Source organism: Citrus sinensis, chromosome 2 (assembly GCF_022201045.2).
Source record: "Citrus sinensis cultivar Valencia sweet orange chromosome 2, DVS_A1.0, whole genome shotgun sequence".
Classification (NCBI taxonomy): domain Eukaryota; kingdom Viridiplantae; phylum Streptophyta; class Magnoliopsida; order Sapindales; family Rutaceae; genus Citrus; species Citrus sinensis.
In genome coordinates, this window is record NC_068557.1 from 4,552,044 (window position 1) to 4,574,603 (window position 22,560).

The 22,560-nt window shown below is 36.5% G+C and overlaps 3 protein-coding genes across 4 annotated transcripts; 2 read left to right on the top strand and 1 right to left on the bottom strand.

Moving 5' to 3' along the window:
- Nucleotides 1-78: 78 nt before the first annotated feature.
- On the bottom strand, nucleotides 79-9,949 carry LOC102626268 (serrate RNA effector molecule). The gene is made up of 12 exons (XM_006470386.4): nucleotides 9,215-9,949; nucleotides 6,788-6,912; nucleotides 4,965-5,022; nucleotides 3,748-3,822; nucleotides 3,575-3,649; nucleotides 3,455-3,502; nucleotides 3,230-3,298; nucleotides 2,324-3,124; nucleotides 2,188-2,236; nucleotides 1,398-1,678; nucleotides 1,121-1,297; nucleotides 79-617 (listed from the first exon to the last, which is right to left on the bottom strand). The coding sequence occupies exons 1-12, from the start codon at nucleotides 9,700-9,702 to the stop codon at nucleotides 557-559; spliced, it is 2,307 nt and encodes a 768-aa protein (XP_006470449.2). The 5' UTR covers nucleotides 9,703-9,949; the 3' UTR covers nucleotides 79-556.
- Nucleotides 9,950-13,278: 3,329 nt separating this feature from the next.
- On the top strand, nucleotides 13,279-14,551 carry LOC127900248 (uncharacterized). Its single transcript, XM_052434846.1, has 3 exons — nucleotides 13,279-14,058; nucleotides 14,149-14,295; nucleotides 14,381-14,551. Exons 1-3 carry the CDS (start codon nucleotides 13,279-13,281, stop codon nucleotides 14,549-14,551), a joined length of 1,098 nt encoding a protein of 365 aa, XP_052290806.1.
- Nucleotides 14,552-17,345: 2,794 nt separating this feature from the next.
- On the top strand, nucleotides 17,346-20,411 carry LOC102625785 (uncharacterized). 2 transcript variants are annotated; one of them, XM_006470385.4, is made up of 3 exons: nucleotides 17,346-17,792; nucleotides 19,193-19,520; nucleotides 20,009-20,411. In XM_006470385.4, the coding sequence occupies exons 1-3, from the start codon at nucleotides 17,768-17,770 to the stop codon at nucleotides 20,223-20,225; spliced, it is 570 nt and encodes a 189-aa protein (XP_006470448.2). In that variant the 5' UTR covers nucleotides 17,346-17,767; the 3' UTR covers nucleotides 20,226-20,411. The 2 variants fall into 2 exon arrangements, with proteins under 2 accessions (XP_006470448.2, XP_006470447.2); XM_006470384.3 differs by having other exon boundaries at nucleotides 17,361-17,796.
- The last annotated feature ends 2,149 nt before the right edge of the window (nucleotides 20,412-22,560 follow it).

The window sequence follows — 22,560 nt, forward strand, 5'->3', positions numbered from 1 at the left end:
GTGCATCAGAGATTATATCTAAAATAAGTAAGCGAGACTCAATTGAGATAAAATAGTATAAATAACGTGAGACAAAACTATTATAAATCGCGCAAGTGCCAGTCATCGTCATTGGACATTATAAATAGCATCCGCCATAAGGTTTACGACACATTGTCAATGAACACCCAATATAAATAAGATTTGAAAGAAAAGGAATGAACCATCAAAAATCTATTTCCATTGCCCATAGTTTTAAACCCACCCAACCCCCCAAATTTATAAATTTGGAAAAAAAAAAAAAAAAAGATGTCTTGTTTCAAGTCTGTAAATAAATAAAAGTGGACCAAAAAAATTACAGAGTTTTATATCACCAGCACAGATTACGCAGGCAGGCAATATTGCAGCTGCAGCAGCAAAGAACACTACCATCAGACGGGATGTAAGCACGGTGCCAGCAATCAACGTCCACAATGGGTAATCAAGCAAAAGACCTGATTTCTTCAATAACAGGAACACTACAATACAATCCTAGTTGTCTTGAATTGTTTCAAAATCCCACCAGTTAAGAAGATATCTACAAGCTCCTGTAGTCCATAACAGTAACTTCATCCTCTGGTGCATCTAGGTCTTGATAACTGAATGAAACAAGAAAATGAGTTATAACCAAATTCCAACCAACTCCATTGAAAAAAAAGTAGGAACAATGTGTTTTAGACAAAAAATGGGTTTGCTAATAATGAAAATTTTACATGCATCAATATAGCAGTCACAATCTGAAGCCACTCATGTATTTCATTACTTTAACAATAATGATAAAAGGAGTCCAAACTGAAAACATATAATAAAGCTTCCCAGGAAAAAATATATATAGAGAGAGAAAGATGGAATGTAAATTTAGTGGGTGAGAGACCAAAAATAAATAAATAAATAAATAATTGAACTAATTTCTCTAAAATCCAAAATAATTCCCCCAACGTTGATGCCTTGACATTCTTGACAAGTTGACCATAACTGACTTCAGATATTGATAACAATTTCAGCCATAATCCCAACCGTCAAGTTTAAATAAATTATATATGCGTAAAAAACAGCAGTAAATAAAAACCATGAAGTTGGCCAAAGATGCCCCAATGAATACCTTCTTATACGTCGAGGATCCTGTCGAAAGGCTGGAGATAAAAGAATAGGGCCTGGACCACTTATTTGGGGTCCAGGACGTCCGTGTCTACCACCCCCTTCAAAAGGAGGGCCACCCTGATCTCTAATCATCTGCATAGCGACTTCAGGAGGCGCTGGAACAAAGGGCCCCAGTGGACTGCAATTAGAGTAATAAGTAAGCTGTCTAGAAAAATAAAATCTACAGCCTATCGGCTTCAAGATGACAGATAAATTTGTTGCACTAACTGTTGACCTACCCAGCACCAGGAACAGGCATCAATACTGGTGGAGGAGGTATATCTGACGGAAAAGGAGGAGCAACACGAATGCCTTGTCCACCAAAGGTATCAAACATCGATTCATCGCGATTTGCCCCTTCAGGAACATCATCATTGGAAGGAAAATCACTTGCCTGTGCATTATCAGACCTATCGTATCTATCACTGCCATTAGGCCGATAGTCACGATCTCTACGGTTACCACGTTCATCTTTCAATCGGTTGTCTGGACCTAGTTTGCGTCTCAATGGCCTGTCCTTCTGCAAAGAAAAAACAAAAATACAAACATATAAAAATATGAATATAAATATAAATAAAATAACATTACTACCAACAACAATGAAAACAATGAAAATGATAATCATGAGTTAAAGCCCTAATAACAACATAAACAGCATATAGCAGAGGTTTCCAAAGGAGTAGGTGATTATTATTTTTGGTCAATTCTTTTAATTTTATTTTGTAACAGCTTCAGTACGTTAGTGAACAGAAGTTGCAGCTTAAGACAACAGAAACTAAAATGCAATCTTTTGGCATATGCAAACAAAAATCAGAACAAGTGAACAGAATGAGGGTTGAATACTCAGTGTGTATGTATTTGAGTCTGTCTGTGCAAATAAAAACACAACTGAATGTTACTATCAAATAACTACTGTGACTAACTCGTTTCCAATGACATTTTGTCAGTCAAATTAATATTTGCATGTATAGCAACACATTAGCACATTAAGCCACACATATTTTTCTAGTATAATCGAATAAATCATACCGGCATGGGTTGCTGCATAACAGGGGTCCCACCAGGTGCATCAGGATCACTGTAAATGACAAAAAAAAAAAAAATGTGATAAATCTTCAGAAGAAATGTATAGAGAAACCCAACAAGCAACAAAGTCAAGACTTACTTCATGTAATTCTGGAAATACAGCTCTTCGCGCACTTTGGAGGTGAGCTCTATCACAAGTTCTGGGTGCTTGAGTTTAAGATGCTTGTGCACAAACTCAGCAGCATGAAAAAGCTTTGTGCAACCTTTGGCTCCACAACCATACTTCCAACCATATTTTTCATCCCTAATCTTTCGGACAAAGGGATCCAGAGCATCAACAGCAGCAGCATCAATCTTATCCTTAGCAGTCATTATTTCCAAGGGATCTTGACTTCTCAATCTCTCTTGCCAACGAAAGTCAAGTTTCTTTTCCCACTCCGCTCCATTATTAGTTATGTCAGAACTCTTTCCCTCAGCTCTCACATGTCTGAGACCCTTGGCTTCACTTGTTTCAACCATCCCATAATAATCCACGCCATGTATGCGCCACAGATAAGTAATAAGTGTATCCAGCAGCTCAACTCCCTCGAGGCCCTTAACAGAGGTCAAGCCTCGAATGATAATAACTGGACCAGTGGAGCCATGGGATTTCTCCCGGTTCATTTTATCATTATCAGATCCACATAAAATATTTTCCGTAATTCCTTTCTCAGAGTCAAGTTTACGAACAAGGGCCTGCGCTTGTTCAATGTCAACTTGAATTCTTCTTGGCTCTGAACTAATTGGGTGAGCCTTAGGTGCAGCAGAAAGAAGATCAGTTTCTTTAGCTGGTCCCCGACCGTGCCGTCTTCTTTTACCACCATTGTCTACATCATCATCAGAATTTGGTTCACTCGTCTGTCCTAATTTATTTGACGATGATGCATTGACACTGGGACCTCTGCATTGTTGAGTTGGAAACATTAGTTTACTGTAATAAAAACAAAACACTGGCGACCGGCAAAATATCCACATACACATTTTAAGGGTGAAGTATGGATCTTACAAGTCCAATGTTCCACTCTGTAAATCAAGCAAAAAATCCTTTGCCACCTTTCGTGCAAGGTCATTCCTCCTAAACAAAAATTCCCCATTGAATTAATTCAATATCATAAAGATAATTAAATGCCAGAAAAGAGATGATTATAAAATTGTTGGTGAGAACACAAAACTTTGATAGCATGTTTCCAACTTCATAGATACCATGGATCTGATAATCAGTGGATCTCACCTCTCTATAACAGCAACTAAATTTGTTGGATGATATTTGTCTTTTAACCTACAAACAAAGCACATATAGTAAGAACAACGAAGTGTACAAAGCAGGAATAAAGTGAAAGACGAGAAGTACCATTCCTCATCTTTATGAGCATCAAAAAATACTCGCTTCTGAGTTGAAATATACTCCGACTTGTATTCTTGGTATCTACAAAATCAAAGGCCACCTTTATTGTTATAATTTCAAAACTTCAGGTCCGATGTATGCTGCACAATCAAACTCTATAAAGACCAAAATAGTCCCACCTGCGTTCTGCTTCAGCTGGCAGTATATCATCTTCAAGCTCCTGGATGAATTGCTTGTATGACATCAAGCCTTCCCTGAAAGAATTTAATTTATATGTATTTAGAACTATAAATGAAATTTCAACATCAAATGGAATGTCATCTTTATTGAGGTCAAAATAAAGGCAGGGAAAAAAAATGGGAAAGCAAAGAGAGAAACAAAAACAATGGAAAATGAGCAATCAAGGAAATTGGATCAAACTGATAACTATTCCATATTTTCTTCTGTCACATTTCTCTTTCATGAAGCAACTACAGTAACAGAGATAGGGTTGATATCTTTTTTGAATCATGAAATTGTATAAGCTTTAAAGTGATCTTTGAATTACTACCTCTCAATTTTGAGACTAAAAACAACTCAATTTCAAGGGAACACTGAAATTGCAAGAAAGCAATGATTTCTTGTTGCAACACGTGCATTCTCCAGGCTGTGTATAAGGACAGTCAGAGCTGGTGATGCAACACTAGTATGCAAGTCTTTAATTTAAAATGTCAGCCTAACTTTAGTGTTGTATCAAAGAAAGTTTCTGAGTACCAAGTAAATATGTATACTCAAATTTGCTTCACTAGAATTCCGATACAGCTAATTGAAGATCTGCAACAATGAAGATACTGATGAACAAATTCATTTTAACTTAACTATCTCACAAGCAAACTGCTTTTCAACTACCTAACAGTTTAAAACACACAAAACTGTTCCACCTGAACCTTGCTTTTTAACAGGCTAATATAAGATAAAAATGAAAATACAAGAAAGGACCAGACACCCACTTATGCGTCACATACAACCCTGCAGAAATACTACTTAGTATATATACAACCCAAATGTAAGCAAATCAATAAGAGTACAAATGTGCCCGTGCAGGTGTGTTACACTCAGAAAACTGTTCATTTTCATTCAACTAGCTCTCCACAACTTTAGTACGAAGTGAAACCTACTCCCCTACTTATATTAACTCCTCAATTAGATAATAAGATTTCCCATCACCTCCCTCCAGACAGAAATCATGCCTTGTAAATAATATGGTAAAAAGACAAAATTAATATTTTAGTATTCATGCAAGGATTTAAATGAGTTGAACAAAATCAACTGAACAAAAAATCATGCAGTAACAATCAGAAGAAGAATAAGCCAATCTCTCTGAAAACTAAAGTCCATAACATCACGGAATGCTTACCTTTGTGTACTCCCTGTGTTGGAAGCATCACCATATCCACCACGACTTGAGTCCCATTCTGCAAAAGTAACCGAATTAGTTCTACTAGAAAAACAAACATGAATGCTATATACATTTCTGCACCACTACAGAAATTGCCAACAGCAACGAGATTTAGAGTATACACTCTTGTATCTGTCAAATCAGAATCACACATACATCCTACGATATGCAACAGAATTCCCTAGATATTTTTTAGTATATTCTCATTCCTACAGATGGTGCAGATGCAAATGCTGTACATATATTTTAATAATAACTGTGATAGAAAATTAAAATCAAACTGTTCTCGTAAAGCTCTGCCCCAAACATATCCATAAAAGCTATATTTATAATATTACATACGAGCTACTAATAACAACGAGATTTAGATTATAAACTATGGCATCTGTCAAATCAGCACCACACATATGGCCTGCAATATGCAACAGAATTCCTTAGATATTTTTTAACATGTTCTCATTCCTACAGATGGTGCAGAAGCAAATGCTGTACACGTATTTTAATAATAACTGTGATAGGAAATTTCGCAACACTCTGCCCCAAGCATATCCATAAAAGCTATATTTATAATATTACATACAAGCTACTAATAACCAAGAATGCTACAAAGATGTAATCATATAAGATCCGAAATCTTATATTATCAATTTTCTTTCTACACGTTCATGGCAAATGAAGGTTCATTCTCATATAGTTAAAATGTATATATGTGGTCAGAAGGACATACAATTAAATGTATACACCAAATCTCAATAGGAGACCTATCACAAATCATAGGGTAGTTCATATCCATATAATCCTACACCATCTAAGTTCAGAATGTCACATAACAGTTTCCGCATGTCGATATTTTCAAAATTATGCCATATCGAAGCACGCAAGAATAAGTTTCAGCACCACCACCAATTTGAACTAACTACAGGTGTATGTTGCACCAGATAGCAATAATGCCTTGAGTCGAAAACCAAAGTAGATGCTCCATGTCAAAGATCCAAACACACATTACAATTTATATGTGCGTGCCATGTCCAACAGACATGCTTGATTAGGTCCATTTTAAGTATATCACTAACCAGAATAATTTGACAAACCCATCTTTGAAAAGGAATTGACCAATAAGATAAGAAAATTTCACAACATATGAAAAATTGAAAATATGTGCAACAAGAAGCATGCAACCAGACCCATGCATACATACACACATCATCTATGTGATTATATCAAGCCAGGACTAACATTGGTCACTACGCTAAAATGAACATGCCTAAACAAAGGCACTGTAAACCACAGAATTGTTCTATGAAAGTCTGTTCCTTATCTAAAACACGTGCACACTCCTACAATAGGACACCTTTTTCCAATGCTCTTCTGACAAACGTCAATTAGGTATAAATTACATGCTCCTTTGGCCAACAAAATATCATTTAGTATAGATGTGATTTTTTTTTTTTTTTGGCATAAAAAACTCAGACTAGCAATAAAAGCAAGCCCATAAAACAAGTATTTCAATTTTTCTTTTTTTCCTTTTTCCCTTTCGCATGAAATCTCCTAATTAGGGTCATCTGGTGAGTAAGAGAGAGATGCATATAGAACAACACCAGTGTATTTGAGAATTTAGAATGATTCAGAAAACTCAAATGCAAAGAATATTCATCGCATATTTTGCTAACTATTTAACAAATTACTCGGTAAAAAAACAGTACTAACATTTGGAGTACAAGAGGACCAAATCAGATCATAAATTTGAAACTGTAGCGGTTAAAAAGCAGTTAACCACTTACCAGATGGACCGCTTTGATACCCACCGGATGACCGACCAGCAAACCGGCCATGAGGCCTTTCGTCACCGTAGCCAGGCCTGCCCCCCATTTCCCGTTCATATCCACCAGTGTAATCATACCCAAACCTAAAACACCAAAAGAAACAATAGATGACATGAGAATAGTATGTGCAAAACAACTTGCTAAGAAGGGAAATCTTGTTTTCCCCATGTGGATAAGATGGAAAAAGGAAATCAAATAATGATACAAATTGAGAAACTGAAGAAATATCCTACACAGGAAAAGCACACAGAGTCCATAGTTAGGAAGCTACTGCAATAATAATGGAAGCAATACAGTTTTTGAGAAAAAGGGTGAACGTATGCCATGCTACAACATTGGCTGACCATATCCTATCTTCAGTGAATAGAGAATCTGCAAACTATATGCACCTAATGACCTGATTTTAGTGAGTAATTTTTCTTCAAGTGAATGTTGCAACCACTTAAAGTAGAAGAGATACTACTATATTAATCCCCCCACAAGTCAAACCACTCAACTTAACACTAAAATTTAAACTCTTCCCAACACCCTTTTGCTTCCATAATGCTTATAACATCATGCTTATGCAGTAATTTAGATAATAACTTCAATGACACCCCTTTGCCAATCTTTGTTAATCAATTTTTAAGTACTTTACATTTCGTATTTTAAGAAAATATAAGTCTAGTCACACCCCCGCAAATTGATAATCTGCTATCATGTTTCATTTCATCATATAGTAGTCCCATGGCACGGTGGTGTCTTAATCACCATTTAAATGAAAAATAATTAAACAAATAAATAAAACATGCCTCCAAAGAATGCTAGAAAACTCATATTATGTGAAAACCGAGATGTATCACTAGCAGAAGAACTGCAAATTTACTTAAAGATAACTCTATGAAGCTCTTGCAAGACATCTAACACAAATTTGACATTCCCGTTACTAGAAGTCCATATAAAGAATCCAATTATGCTGGAAACTAAGGATGGTACAAGAAAATGCTGATTAACTCCATTCTAAGATTCCCAATAAAACATCTCATAAAAGCAAAAGGCAGTAAAAGAAGATATCACAGTAACTCAGCAACAGTTTTATGTATGGAGTGGTGTAAGAAGGAAAATTGCCTCTCAACTTGTCAGATGGATCCACCCAATATTTGGATGAAGTTATTGAAAATGTAGTAATGTACATGGAAATGATTCTTTAAATCATAGAACTCTAATGCTATGAACAAACATTTATCGAATTTCAAGAACAGTAAGAAGTATTCTCACGCTACCATCAAAAGATTCAGACATATGGACCAGAGACTTTCAACTAATAAAGTTATTATCATCACATTTGTGAAGCATATTACAAACCAAGAAGGTCCTACCAAAAAACCATTGCTAAGATATTCTGGCAACAGATTAAGCAGCCTCTACAAGAAGTAAATTCCAATTTTCCTATAAAAGTCATGTTTGTAGGGCTTCTTTTATACATCCCATGTAATCATCCTTCTCGCCTTAGTTTTTCATCTCCTATTAAACCTTTTAATATTAAAAAAATTAAGCATTTTTATTCTCAAACATCTTGTTTCTTCAACTGCAGCTTTCTATAGAATGTTACCACAGGTCTCAAATATAGCTAAAGAAAGCTCTACACCTCAAATAAAAACCAGAATCAAGGACTTTGTTCACACCGCTTTCTTTTCAACACAGACGATGCATGCAATCCCATTTAGGATACAGCAGCTTTCCAATAAAGAAAAAATAGAGTTTATCTATATTACTGCTATAATCAGGGCTTCATCTCCACTGTTGTCAAAAAAAGAGTTTCACAATTAGAAGAATGAGATTTTGCCTATTCTAAAGATACCTATGTCTCACAACTGTAGAGAACTGAAAGAGATCGGCAACATGTACCCAACATCGTATGCCAAGAACAGGAATGAAAATGCAGATAGCATTGCCATATCTTTAAAAATAATGATAGAATTTATCATCCTCCGTATATCACCACAGACTCATAATATTGTTAACTTCATAGCCCTTTCTTTTCAAGGATACCTTTTAGTTCACAGGAAATTGATATTTTCTCAACAAAATATACTCATACTTTACTCAAGGTTTACTTGTTTGATCCCTTCATAAGAAGATTACAATCCAGCTGAACTTCATCATTATCAATATTTTTCTGGTTACCATAACATTTCAGTTAAAAGTTTCTAAATGTTATTCTTAATCATCAAGTAGTAACATGCAGCTTAAATCTTATCATATATGCATAAGAGTGAATGTTCATATGACATTTGACCAGGCACAATTATGATCACCTAATTTTCCCAATAACCAGCTCTAAATTACATCAATTTCCATAAATATTCCACATCATAAACATCCAATCAATTAATCACATCTCACCTTCTATCAGGCCCAAAGCCACCACGCGGACTACCTCGCCTAGGCTCATAGCCTCCATCGTCTCTCCTCGACCGCTTATATGGAGGGGACCTTCGAGGTGGCGGAGAGTGCCTTCTATCTCGGTAAGGCAAAGGCGGAGGCGGAGGACTGACGGTGCTCCTCCTCTTATAATCCCTATCTCTCTCCCTAGGCACCGGTGGCGGGGGAGACCGGTTCCTGTCGTAATAATCCGGTCCGCGGCGGTTCGGTAGCGGCCTATCGAAGTCCCTGTCGTCACGCCTCTCTCTGGAGTCTCTCTCGCGCCTTCTAGTAGGTGGCGGCGGTGGTGGCGGTGAAGATTGAGGGGCGCTGTTGTTGGTATTGTTGTCGATGTTGTCCTCGTTGTCGTTGCCGTTGCCGTTGCCGTTGCCGTTGTCGTCTCCAGCGGAAGATTTGTCTTTGCGGCGTCGGTCCAGCGAATCGACCGCCATGTTCATGACTTGAGCCATCAGTGCGAGGAACCCTAGAAGACCCAATGAAATTAAATGAGAGCTTTTTCCCCTTTTTTTTTTCTCTTTTTTCTCCTTCAGTGTGTGTGTTTGTTCTAGTCTGTGAGTAAATTGCAACTGTTCGGGGGTTTGGAATTTGGATCGATCGAATCTGTGAGAGAGAGAGAGAGAGAGGTGGAAATAATATTTTAAAAAGCGGAACAGGTAAGTATTTTATGAGAATACCTGGTCTGGTGTGTATCTTGTGTGTCGATTAATAGAGTTTTTAATGATTTTAGTTTTTCTCTCTTTAAACTTACCATACACGGTTTTCTGCGATTTGACGGAGGGGTTTTAACATTCACCTCCCTAAACGTTTTTCATAATAACACTTAGATAGGGTTTCTTTCTTTTTTTTTGTCCCTCCAACAATTATAAGTCCTGATGATAGCAGTAGGGATGGCAAAATCTAATTCCGAATCTGCATTTTTGAGATTCGGATGCAGGTTATAACTGTGTAGATTTGCGGATATATTTTTTGAATATTTGGATCCACATAATGCTAAATTTAAATATAATTTAAAATTTAATAAATTTACCTAATAAAATTAAATAAAATTTAATCATAATTCAACAATCAATAATTTAACACTTTGAATAATATTCAATAATACTAATCCACAAATAAAAATACTACAACATAAATCAAACATTAAGAATAATATAAATTCAAATCTAACACCACTACAATTCCACAAATAAAACACCACAAATCCACATAAATTCCATTGAAAACAATCCAAATAAAAACATCACTATATATATATTAAAAATAATAAGGATCTAGATACTCAGTTTTTTGGATGCACTTACATTCGAATTTGGATCTTAATTTTTGCATCAAAATCTGATTTTTTTTAAATTTGAATATTTTAAATATTCGTACGTTCAAGTCAAACCCATATTTTTTTTGTCATCTCTGATAGCAACCAATTATATTGACATATTAGAACAAACTAAAAGGCTTGGCCCATACTTTCACCAAATTGTATATTATTTTGTAACTTTACTTCCTGTCTTGATTGTGTTTTTATCTAAAAATCAACATTAGACCCATCTAATCCGTAAGTACACATTTCTTAGTAGACGTAAATCATTATTTCAAGCAACCATCAGATCATAATTTAGAAGGTAGAGATGTACATAAAGACTCAAATTACATAAAACTCTTGGTTAAGCGCCCACTTAGGGGACCTTAGGCATTATTAAAGGCCTTGTGATATGGGCTAATAAAGAATCAAGCATTTAGGTTTATCGCAAAACTAGGCACCAATTACAATATTTAATAAGAGACCTTGTAGATGATGTTGAAAATTGATTAAAAAAAAGAGGAAAAAAGAAAGGTAGCTAAGCCACCAAATTTGTTGATCAAATTTGATGGCTAAGCCACCAATTTTGATCAAGGTTGGTGGGCTTGATTTTAGGCAAAATCTTGCCTATAAAAGGAAGCTCTCATTTGAGAGCTTGGTATCCTAAATCCCAGAGAAAGAATCCAAGTTTTGGTGAGAAATTAAGAGATAGAAATATTCTTAAGCATGTAGTTATATTGAAGGAGCATTTGGCTCCTCAATATGGGTATTACGGGTTTACTTTGTTAAGGGATATTTATCAGGATTATGTATTTGGGGCTTGGGTGAGAGAAAATTATTTCTGAGAGTGGTTGTAATAATTTTCCACATAGTGATTATTTTTCTCTGGTTGTCTCTCGACAACGGCCGTGGGTTTTCTCCGGATTTGGAGTTTTCCACGTAAATCTTGTATTGTGTGATTGGTGTATTCTCCATTTAATTTTTCTATTAATTTGTTGCTTGATAAATTGCTTGGAGTGATCTTGGGAGGAAGCTCAATTTCCTAACAGATGATCCCTTATTAACCTAGTTTATCTCAAATAATCAACCTTAAGATAGATTGCCAAGTGATTGGGCATCACAATATGACTTTCATAAAGCATCAAAATCTATCTTTTAAAGAGGGAAAAAGAATCCTCCCTAAAATATAGAAGAGAAATACATTTTAAACCCCAACCTTTACCTCGTAGGCTAAGGTTATGTATCATATAAAAGGAATATGTTTTCTTAAATCATTTAACAAACTATCCATAACCATCACTCATTAGTAGCCTTCCACCATTAATAGTTCTTCTTTGATCGAGCGACAACACTATAGCCCTCATAAACCTTACTTATGGTACCTCGAACTCTAAAAAATTGACAAAATGTTATCCTTTATTCCACATCAAATTTTGCCCAATTCACACACTAGTGACAAACCATAACACACATCTCAATCACACATTATGGAGCCCCAGTTGTTTATAATCCGCCCTCCCGACATCTATCATAATACAATTTCATGTAAACTTATCGTTGTGAACTCTATTCGATCCTTGATTATCTATAAACCCCAAAGTAATAGGGAAATTTACAAAACAAGCTAAAAAAAGAAGGCATTTTTCAACTTTAACCCCTCAAATTTTTTTCTTTCAACATTAGCCAAATCACCAAATTGTGGACGAAATTACCCTCCTCATTCTCACGTTTCCCTCAAGCAAATTCCTTCCCCTCTCACCAAACTCTCATCACCGAAAGTTCTATAGATTGTCGGCGGCGGCATACATCGGCAGCGGAGGAAGTTGTTGGCACTTGAAAGAAGCTAAATCACGTTGAAAATCTTCGGAGATCTCCAAAATCAAAGAAAAAAATTGAAAACCCTAGGTGAGTTGTTATTGTCGTTTTTCTTGTTGTTGTTGTTGTTGTTTGGGATGTTGTTGTTGTTGGTGGTGTTTTAATGGCGGTGGTGGGTGAGATGCATGTGGGAAAGGGAAGAGAAGAGAAAGGGGGGAAGCCAACTCGCTCGCGCGCGCAGCGCGCATCTCGCGTGCGACATGCGCTGCGTAGCACACGAGATGCGCGCGGCGTGCGCACCTCGCGCGAGCGAGATGGGCGTGCCGCGCGCATCTCGCGTGAGACATGCGCATGTCGCGCGCACGAGGTGCGCACGCCGCGCGCATCTCGTGTGCGACGCAACGCATGTCGCACGCGAGATGCGCGCTGCACGCCCATCTCGCGCGCGCGAGGTGCGCATGTCGCGCGCACGAGGTGCGCACGCCGCGCGCATCTCGTGTGCGATGCAACGCATGTCGCACCCGAGATGCGCGCTGCACGCCCATCTCGCGCGCGCAAGGTGCGCATGTCGCGCGCACGAGGTGCGCACGCCGCGCGCATCTCGTGTGCGACGCAACGCATGTCGCACGCGAGATGCACGCTGCACGCCCATCTCGCGCGCGCATCTCGTGTGTGACAGGCGCTGCGTCGTACGCGAGATGCGCACGTTGCGCCCATCTCGTGCGCGAGGGCGCGGCCTCGCGCGAGGGAAGCCAAGCGCGCGCGAGTTGCGTGCAGGCAAGCAGCTCGCGCGCGCTTGGCTTCCCTCACGCGAGCCTGTCGCACCAAGAGGCAGTGCACAGTGTTGCCTTAATTTTTTTTTCTTTTGTTCATAATTTTTTAATGTGTGATACTTTTAACTTGTACTAGATAAATGGGCAAATCAAAATTAGCATTGCATAACCCACCCGGACCGATTAAAGAACCGAGAATGATGAAGATACCTTATGTTGATCACTTCCCTGGGCGTATCACGAGTATGTGCAAATTAGATGTCGTTGTTAATGCCATCCGGGAAAAATTAACAAGGCAACAGTGGAAGCTATTCAAAGATGATATATTTGGGCATTTCCTACAGTGCCGGCGCTATCCGTTCAGTGGCGTGATTGTGCACAATATATTGCTTCGGCAAGTGTCACATGGCGATGGAAATGACAAAGATGAGTTATGGTTTCAAGTTGGCGACCATTTGATACGGCTATCGATTGGAGAGTGGTGCCTAGTAACGGGACTTTGCTATGGCGAAAAAGTATTCCTGACGAAGCATAAAACAAATCATAGGTTACTTAATAAGTACTTTGGAGGCAGGATTCGCGATATAAATCTTGGCCAGTTCGAGGAAATATTTATGAACTTACGCTTCAAGACTATGAATGACACCGATGCGCTAAAAATTGCCATGTTTTACTTTGCTGATAGAGTGCTACACGGAAGAAAGGATCATTGTCAAATCAATTTCAATTTACTTAATGAGGTAGATGACATAAATCATTTTCGAAGTATTCCGTGGGGTCGTTTGTCATGGGAAACAATATATAAAAGCATTGATAATGTATTGAACGGCAAAGCCAAAAAATTTAAGAAGGCAAGCGCAGAAAATCCATTGCATAGAATTGAGAAATACAACTTTTACGGCTTTACGTCGGCAGTGCATGTGAGTGAAGAAGTTTTTTTTATAACTTAGTTTTGTTATAATAAATATTTAATGACACGTTTTTTTACTTCATATCTTTCCTTGTTGAAGGCATGGATTTTTGAAGCGATCGAAGGACTACCATTAGAGTGGGTGGAGAAAATTAAGAGGAAGGGTGCTCGGATCGTGCGATGGAAGCCTGTGGCTTCTTCAAATATTAACTTCGGCGAAGTGTATTCATACCTGAACGAGCGTCTTGTAAGTCATTTATATGTATGTTTGTATATAAGTATTACATAATATATGGTTATACTAATTGGAAATTTGGTAATCTTTACGACAGGATGGCACCATTTTCCAAACCCTGAAACCGGATGCAAAGGAGAGAGCCACAAATTATTGGAAGAGTGTCGAGGATTACGTGCCATATTTGCCAAGTTGGGTCCGTAATGTGGGTATCATCTATAGTATCATTGAAAACCGGATGCAAAGTCATTGTTTTCTGAATCCATGACCCCAATAGCTAACGGATACAGTTGATTATTACCATCCAGACATGTTGCTACAAACATGCTTCCACGATATAGCCCCTTCAAATGAGTGCCATCTACAGCGATCACATGCCTTATGTACTGTGTGAAGCCCTTAATGGAATATCCAAGCGCAACAAAGTAGTATAAGAAATTATCATCTCCATCCCGCTGGAGGTGTGTCACTGTGCCCTCATTCGCTTTGGTCAAAACATGAGAGTATTTGGGAAGTAAGTTGTATGACTCTGCAGGGTTCCCTCGTACTATTTCAAGACCGACTTCTTTAGCCCGATATGCTTGCTGATATGTTAACTGGACCCCGTATTCTTACTGCATATCTGCTCTAATGTCATTCTGCGTGTATATCCGTTTATCCTGAATAAATTTATCCGCGATAAGATGGCCAACAACCCGACTCCTAACTTGGCGGAGGCCACTAGGCAAAACCTTATTAGAGCACGTATGAACATTGTCAACTCTTCTCACTACCCAAGGAACATTATGCTCATCCGAACCTCTTGTTGCGCGAAGACGCCAATTACATGATTCCGAAGAACAATGAGCCTTAAAGCGTGTCGTTGTGGACCGTACAATCTTGAAATCAAACTTTTCCCGCAAGGCCACTTTGTGCAATTCCAGTATTAACTCATTCTTCTCAACGAACAACTTTCCCACACCAATGTCGGCAGAATTACAGCTTCTAACTAAGTCTGGAGCAACCAAGTTTGAAGGCAAAACTGGAGCAAGACTCACCAGGGGATCAACTGTTGTCCTCCTCCTCGAACGGGCCATCGGAGGAATATGTCGATTCTCTCTATTGTTAACAGGAATATCATACTGATGCTCATCCTCATTATTGAAAGGAATATCGGAATGACCAGTGTCCCTATCATCAACTTCAGTATTGGAGTTCATGCCTTGCACATTATCAGCTTCTGTGTTGTTGGTGTTATAACCAGGATCATCATAACTGCGGAACTCATTATTTTGAAATGGAGAGTAATGTTGCCCTAACGATGTCCCTAATGGTAACACATTATCTTCAACATCCGCTATTGTAATGCCATTATCATCAATAGTGTCATTGTTTTCGTTGACTGGTGAGTAATGTTGTTGGAACGACATTTGTTGTGGTAACACCTCTTCCTCAATATCAGGGACAGACTCGTTTGCTCTAAACGAACTTTCACTTTCCACAAGTGGCTCAGGATTTTCGGCCGGAACTCGAGGATGTGTGGTGACAAATATAGGGATGCATCCATAATTGACCACATCAGAGGCCATGTGCAGCACAACATTAACCATTTCATCATTAAATATATCCATAGGCAGTGAACATGCACGATACATTGTGTTACTAGATCTCAAAGTTATCTTCATCGACAAACTATATTCAATAGGATTTATCTGTAAAACTTCATACACCCTTGCCATAAATTGCTCAAACGTACAATCTTTCCGAACTAAAAATGTTATATTCTTCGCATTCACATACTCCGTACGGCCATCTGCTAATGTCTCCCACCAACCGTCATAACATAATTGAAGTACAACGGAATCCATTAAACCTAAAAAAAAAAACAAAAGAGATAAGATTTCACGCTACAAAACCTAGTAAAAATGAATATGCAGTACATTTATGTGGATGAAATGAAGTATACAATTTTTTATTTACTTCGTTCTCATCGTAAGCTTCGAAATGATATATTATACGCCTAAAACGGACACATGTAGCCCAAGTTATTACTTTCGGAAAATAACTTAAATTTAGTGAGACAGGCAGTGGGACAGGTGCCTGTCTCACATAAAACCAGCAAATTTATGTGAGACAGGCGTCTGTCCCACTTGCCTGTCTCACATAAAACCAGTGGTAACAAGTGAGACGGACGCATGTCCCACTTGCCTGTCCCACTTGCCTGTCTCACATAAAACCAGTGGTAACAAGTGAGACAGGCGCCTGTCCCACTTGCCTGTCGCACATATTTTGGTGAGACATGCAAGTGAGACAGGTGCATGTCTCACATAAAACCAGTAGATTTATGTGAGACAGGTGCCTGTCTCACTTGTTCTGGGCTTCTGTTTTACTCGATTTTTCAGGGGTTTCAATGATTGATTTTCATTTCTCAACTCAAACTAACTACTTTAACAAGTCACATTGTTTTGTTAATGAAAAATAACAACATTTGCAATAAAAATTCACTTCAATTTCGAACTCAAATGATAAAATCAATAGATTAAAAGTTTAGGTTATGGTAAGAGTATAAACTAACCTTAAGAAGCTCTCCAATTGATAATTATATCTTCAATTATGTAATACTTGTTTGATGAAATTTGTTAATTTATTGAGAGTAATGGAGTTTGTTGAGTGATGAAATTTGTTAAGTTGAAAAGGGAAAAGTGGTGGAAGTGCTGGAATTGATAAGGGAAAGTAGCATGCCTTTGTAAATTTGATGAAAATGATGAGGGTAATATAGTCCAAAAATAGGATGTTTGGCTAGTTATGATAGAAAAAAGTTTGAGGGGTTAAAGTTGAAAAATGCCTAATTTTTTTAGCTATTTTTGCAAATTTCCCAAAATAATATCCGAACACCCAATTCTCCATTATTTATTAGTATACTCCGATCCCTCACCATCATCTATGACCATATGAGTATGTGATCCATTTAAGAAAGCTGTTCAACGTTTCAATACAAAAATCATTAGGCCAGACCAACACTCAAAGACGCTCGTAGGCTTTACTGTTATTTTGCAATTTCTAAAATATTGAGACCATAAGAACCATTTCGTATAAGAAAAATATTGGCATAAACAAAAACGGGTATATACGGCACCAACACTCAAAAACATCATTATTGTTTTGGACTGGGCCTACCCAAACCCGAATCCGGATTCATCTCTTTTTCTCTCCTTACTTTGTGCATCCCACAGAGCCAGATATTCAGATCTCTTGCTGTCACCAATTTTGATAAAGGCCATTCAAAAAGCAAGACGTAAATGTAGGCGCTACCGATTTCACTAACACTGAAAACAAACCCTTAAAAAATTATAAATTCGATACCTAAATCGGATTATTGGATGATAATGGACGGTTTGAGTGCGGAAGATCTGTCCACGATCGGAGGCATCGCCACCGTGTCGCTTTTGCATTCGTTCATTCCGACGCATTGGCTTCCTTTCTCCATTGTCGGCCGTGCTCAGAAATGGACTCTCTCAAGAACCCTTTTTGTCAGTATGTTTTTTTTTTTTTTATTAACGTCAATTAAATCATGAGGATATTGTGAAATCTAAATACTAATCATCGTTGTTTATCAGTTTTAATTATGGATTCTTGCAATTTTTTAGGCTTATGGAAATGTGCTTGATACTTGATAGCAATTTACATATCAAGGTTTTTTTTTTTTTGGGGGGTACGGTTCTTTGGAAAAGTTGTCTTCTAGATAACAAAAGTGATACATTTGAAGCAAAGTCTAGCTGTAGAGCGGCCTCCTTAGGACTCAGCCTTCGGTTGGAGCTTTTATGAGTGAGCAAGTAAACTGATAAAAAAGCCAAAAAAAAAAAAAAAACAGTAGCATGCAAGGATTGGTTGATAAGCGAAAGCAGCGAATGGAAAACAATCCCGCGGGCCTTATGCTTTCAACCAACTGATCCCTACATGCCACATAAGCTCCACCTCAGATTGTACAATATAGCTTGTATAACATTTTGTAGATGTATAATTATTGTTCACATAATAGTCATAGTTTTGAAATTTGCATTTCTGATTTATCTGGAACAGTCAACTCATTTTAACAATTTTTTGCTCATATTGTGGCGTATGCAATTGACATGTCCAAGGTAGATCCCTTTCTGAAATTTCAAAGGATAGAATGGTATGATATCTTATTAAAATTTGCACATGCATTCATGGAGCATGAGATAATGGGAGAATCTTCTGTTTGGTCATGCAATTTTTTTTTTTATTAAAAATGTTGTATCTTTTGGTACATCTGACTTGCATTTTACCTCAAATGATTTGGATGATTTTTAAGTGCTAGGAAATTTGGATTTAGATTTTCATAATTGCTTTTCGGAGATTCTTGATGGCTTAAATTGTTATTAGTTTGTATGGATCTGAATTTCAAGTTTCTGACTACCATTCAAAGCTTATAGTGGAGCTAATTTAGATACTTTCTAGTTTGCTCATCATTGCCTTAATTGAATTTTAGTCATTTGTAGCCTTTCTTCATATTTCAAGAGATCTGAACTTCATGTTGATTTAGCTACTTTTCAAGTTTGCTTGTTCTTGATTGAGTTTTAGTCATTCGTTGCCTTTCTCCAGATTTCAAGACATGCTGCAGCTCCTTGATGGTTTCCTTTAATAAAGTTTTGTTTGCTATCTCTAAAAAGTTCATTCCTGGATTACATGTTGAGTAATATATATATACACATAGTGCATGAGAAAGTTGCAATTTGTAGGTACTTCATGATTTTCTCAGGAAGCTTTGTTTTTGCCTTCAATTATTTGATATCTGTAGTTATAACAAATAATCTTTTATATTTGTGCTTAAAGGCAAAGAAATGAAAACTTTAGAATATTGATTTTCTGCTTCTGTTACTTAATTTACTTCTGTTTTTCCTTTGTGCAGCTGCATTTGGAGCAGTTTTACATGTACTATCCACGTCACTTCTTGGAATAACTGCAATCACCATGGCAAACACTATTGCTGGTGAAGATACAGTGCATAAACTCGCTTCACTTCTGCTTGTTGTTCTTGGTGGTAGCTATATATTGTTGTTTATATCTGGGAAGGGTGGCCACAGTCATTCACACAACCAGCCCATGGAGAAAATGGCTGTTGCCGGGCTTGTCCTCGTTCCTGCGTTATCTCCTTGTGCAACCACACTTCCAGTGTTCCTTGCTGTTGGGAATTCATCCTCCATGATGGTGCTTGCCATCATAGTGCTTCTCTTAAGGTATCAATCTGATGGCTTTTGAATTTTAATTTCCTTATTTGGGTTTTATTTTCCTCCAACTCTATAAAAATTATGGCAAAGCGGTGTTTAGTTGGACAAATTGACCAAAATCCAATTTGAGCAAGTTGAAAAGATTTATTGCATGTGCCACATGAAGGGTTCATTTTGCTAGACTTGCAAACATGGTAAGTGAATCTCTTCTTGCATACAGACACAAACACACCTACAATGCTTTATTGTCAAAGATCTGTATTGAAATTTCCATAGTTGTAGATTTGCACCAATCTTACTACAGATGGCATTTGATTATTGCCCTGCTTACATGATTGAATTTTAAATAGTTGATTGAGGCAGGCTTTCACTTCCTTATTAATCATAAGCCTACTTGGACTCACTGCTTAAGTGACTTGCCAAATTTCCTGTTGTACTAGATCTGAGCTGCTGTTCTGTTTTATAAGAATATCAATCTGGTTGTATTGTTTTTGCAGCACTATTACAGTGATGACCTCCCTGGTGGCTTTATCATTCTATGGTGCAAGCCAACTCAAATTTCACTGGGTGGAGCGATATGACAAACTGCTTGTAGGTTCGGTGCTATGTTTGGTTGGAATCTTGACACTCATCTTTCACGATCACCATCACCATCACGACAGCGGTGCAGTTTCTGGTGTAGATCATTCACATAGGAAATTGATTGTTCTTTAGTCATTTCTAGTATCCTGCAATATGTATTGTGCTGAGTGTTAAAATAGAGAGAACGCATTGGTGTGGACCTGCTGAACAGCTACCATGATTCGTATATCGAGCTTGTTTGTTGTACTTGTTCATTCTTAAGTATCTCCACTGGGTGAAACTGGATTGAGTTGTTCTTCGACTCAATCCTTTTCTCTAGCAAGTTCTTTCACAGTTGAGTTCAAGTACCAATACGGGGCAATGGTTGGAGTTTAGTGGTTGAGATTTCTCATGAACATCCGAACTCTTTTTTTTTTAAAAAAAAAAAACTTTCATAATGATATTGTGAAACTGAATTCCAGGCTTCCAGCTTAAAATAGGTATTCTTGCTAGTTAAACTAATAATCGGTATTGTTTGAAGGGAAATTTTTAGTTGTCCACTCTAGTTTACTCTCTTATCAAAAAATATTATAAAAATTTAAATTTATTTAATTTTTCATTCTAAATTTACAATTTGTATTTATTGTCCACTGAAAACATTAACTATTCATAATTGGTGACATTACAAGGGTAATTTGGATATTTATGTAAATAAAAAATAAATTAATAATTTAAAACATAAAAGTTAAAAACTATTTTCTATAACGAAGATGCAATTAAATTTATTTAACACTCTACTCTAATTTCTTCCTTAGATAATACAATTTAATTTATCTTTACAAATGAACATAATTAAACTCAATCTATAAATTCCCCTAAACCCTAATTTAGAAATACCCAATCAGTCCAATATTTTCCTTAAATTTGATTTCATAAACGCCCAACCTAACCCAATTTGCTGTGTCAAAACCATCGTTGCTTTTGTTTGTCGATATTACCGCCACTTCCACCAGCCTCGTGGATAGCCGCAACTACCACAATACTCCTCATGGCCCCGTGCATGTTTTTGCCAATTACCGTAGATGGATCATGGATGGAAGATTTAGTTATGAAGTATATAACACAAATTTTGTATGTGATTTGCGAATCCTAAAAAGCTGTAGAGAGAAAAGATAACGAAAAAGATAATGAGATGCATTTTATTTTATTTTTGATTTTATGTGATAGATGAAGGATTTAATACAAATTATGGTTAAGGATCAAAATCATTAGTAATTTTGTTTTAAAACAAAGAGTGTGTCGGGTTTTGATTTTTTTTTTCCTTATTCTGTTTATTATGCATAGTACAAAGTCAAAAATACCCTTAAATTCAAAGGTAAAATGGTCATTTTATTTAAATTCTATTAAATATCTTAACAATATTAATTTTTTATTGGACTATTGATATAAATTACAAATTTAGGATGAGAAATTGAATAAATTCAAACTTTAGTAGTATTTTTTATAATATGATAAACTTAAGGTGAATGACTGATAATTTCTCTTGAATTCAAGGATAAAATAGTTATTTTATTTAGATTCTATTAAATATTCTAAGATCAGGTTATTTGAACCCACTGATTTTCTCTCTATACTCTCTTTTCAATTAAAAATTTTATTATCAATTTTTTAAAATAATTACTTAATTAGCCCTTTATTCTCTTTCGCCTATGAATTTCACAAATTTTCATCAATTTATTTAGATACATTTTTGTATCTACAAATAATTGATATCACAAACTAAGATGAACAAAACTCATTATTGAAAATTGAACATCAACAATTTTTTATCAGTTATGAAAGTTAATGAATATCAAGAAATTAATTTCTACCAAACATAAAGTTAATGAATATATATAAAAAAAAAAATCTTATAGCTGGAAAGTATGAGTTATGGATCATAATCTAATAAGAAAGGCCAAAAAATGAATTCAAAAGAGAGTGAAATTGAATGTATAATTTATAGAATGTAAGAGTAGAAAGAGAATAGGCAATTGTAAGGCCGAGATAGAAAGAGACTAGTGAAGGGTAATTTTGATATTTTTAAATTGTAGATTTTTAATAGTGAATTTATTTTTTCAAATGGGTGTGGAGAGAAATTTGGTAGGTTCAAATAGCTCCATCTATGTTTTAATAATATTAACGTTTTGGTGAATGATTAATATAAATTATAAACCTAAGGTAAAAAATAAAATAAATTCAAATTTTTGTATTATTTTTAATAAGAGGATAAAATTAAGTTTGGATGACTGTAAATTCTCTTACTTTAACTATTAAGTTGGAATATACTGAAAGATATATTTAGATCATGAGAAATAACAAAATACATTAGTTGTATACGCCATCAGGGTAAATTTGTTTGTCTTAAGTTTAAATTCTGCTCCCATGGATGAAAGAAAATTAGGTCGCTGCTAGGCTATATTTAAATTTAAAAAAAAAAAATTGCACA

Bases quoted from the DNA above. Each gene is read 5' to 3' on its own strand.
- LOC127900248 (XM_052434846.1), top strand. From the start codon at position 13,279: ATGGGCAAATCAAAATTAGCATTGCATAACCCACCCGGACCGATTAAA. The intron at 14,059-14,148 runs GTGAGTGAAGAA...TCCTTGTTGAAG, and splicing joins GCTTTACGTCGGCAGTGCAT to GCATGGATTTTTGAAGCGAT. The intron at 14,296-14,380 runs GTAAGTCATTTA...TCTTTACGACAG, and splicing joins CATACCTGAACGAGCGTCTT to GATGGCACCATTTTCCAAAC.
- LOC102626268 (XM_006470386.4), bottom strand. From the start codon at position 9,702: ATGGCTCAAGTCATGAACATGGCGGTCGATTCGCTGGACCGACGCCGC. The intron at 6,913-9,214 runs GTGAGATGTGAT...TTGGTGTTTTAG, and splicing joins GGCTTTGGGCCTGATAGAAG to GTTTGGGTATGATTACACTG. The intron at 3,299-3,454 runs GTGAGATCCACT...ATTTTTGTTTAG, and splicing joins TTAGTTGCTGTTATAGAGAG to GAGGAATGACCTTGCACGAA.
- LOC102625785 (XM_006470384.3), top strand. From the start codon at position 17,643: ATGATAATGGACGGTTTGAGTGCGGAAGATCTGTCCACGATCGGAGGC. The intron at 17,797-19,192 runs GTATGTTTTTTT...TCCTTTGTGCAG, and splicing joins CTCAAGAACCCTTTTTGTCA to CTGCATTTGGAGCAGTTTTA. The intron at 19,521-20,008 runs GTATCAATCTGA...TTGTTTTTGCAG, and splicing joins ATCATAGTGCTTCTCTTAAG to CACTATTACAGTGATGACCT.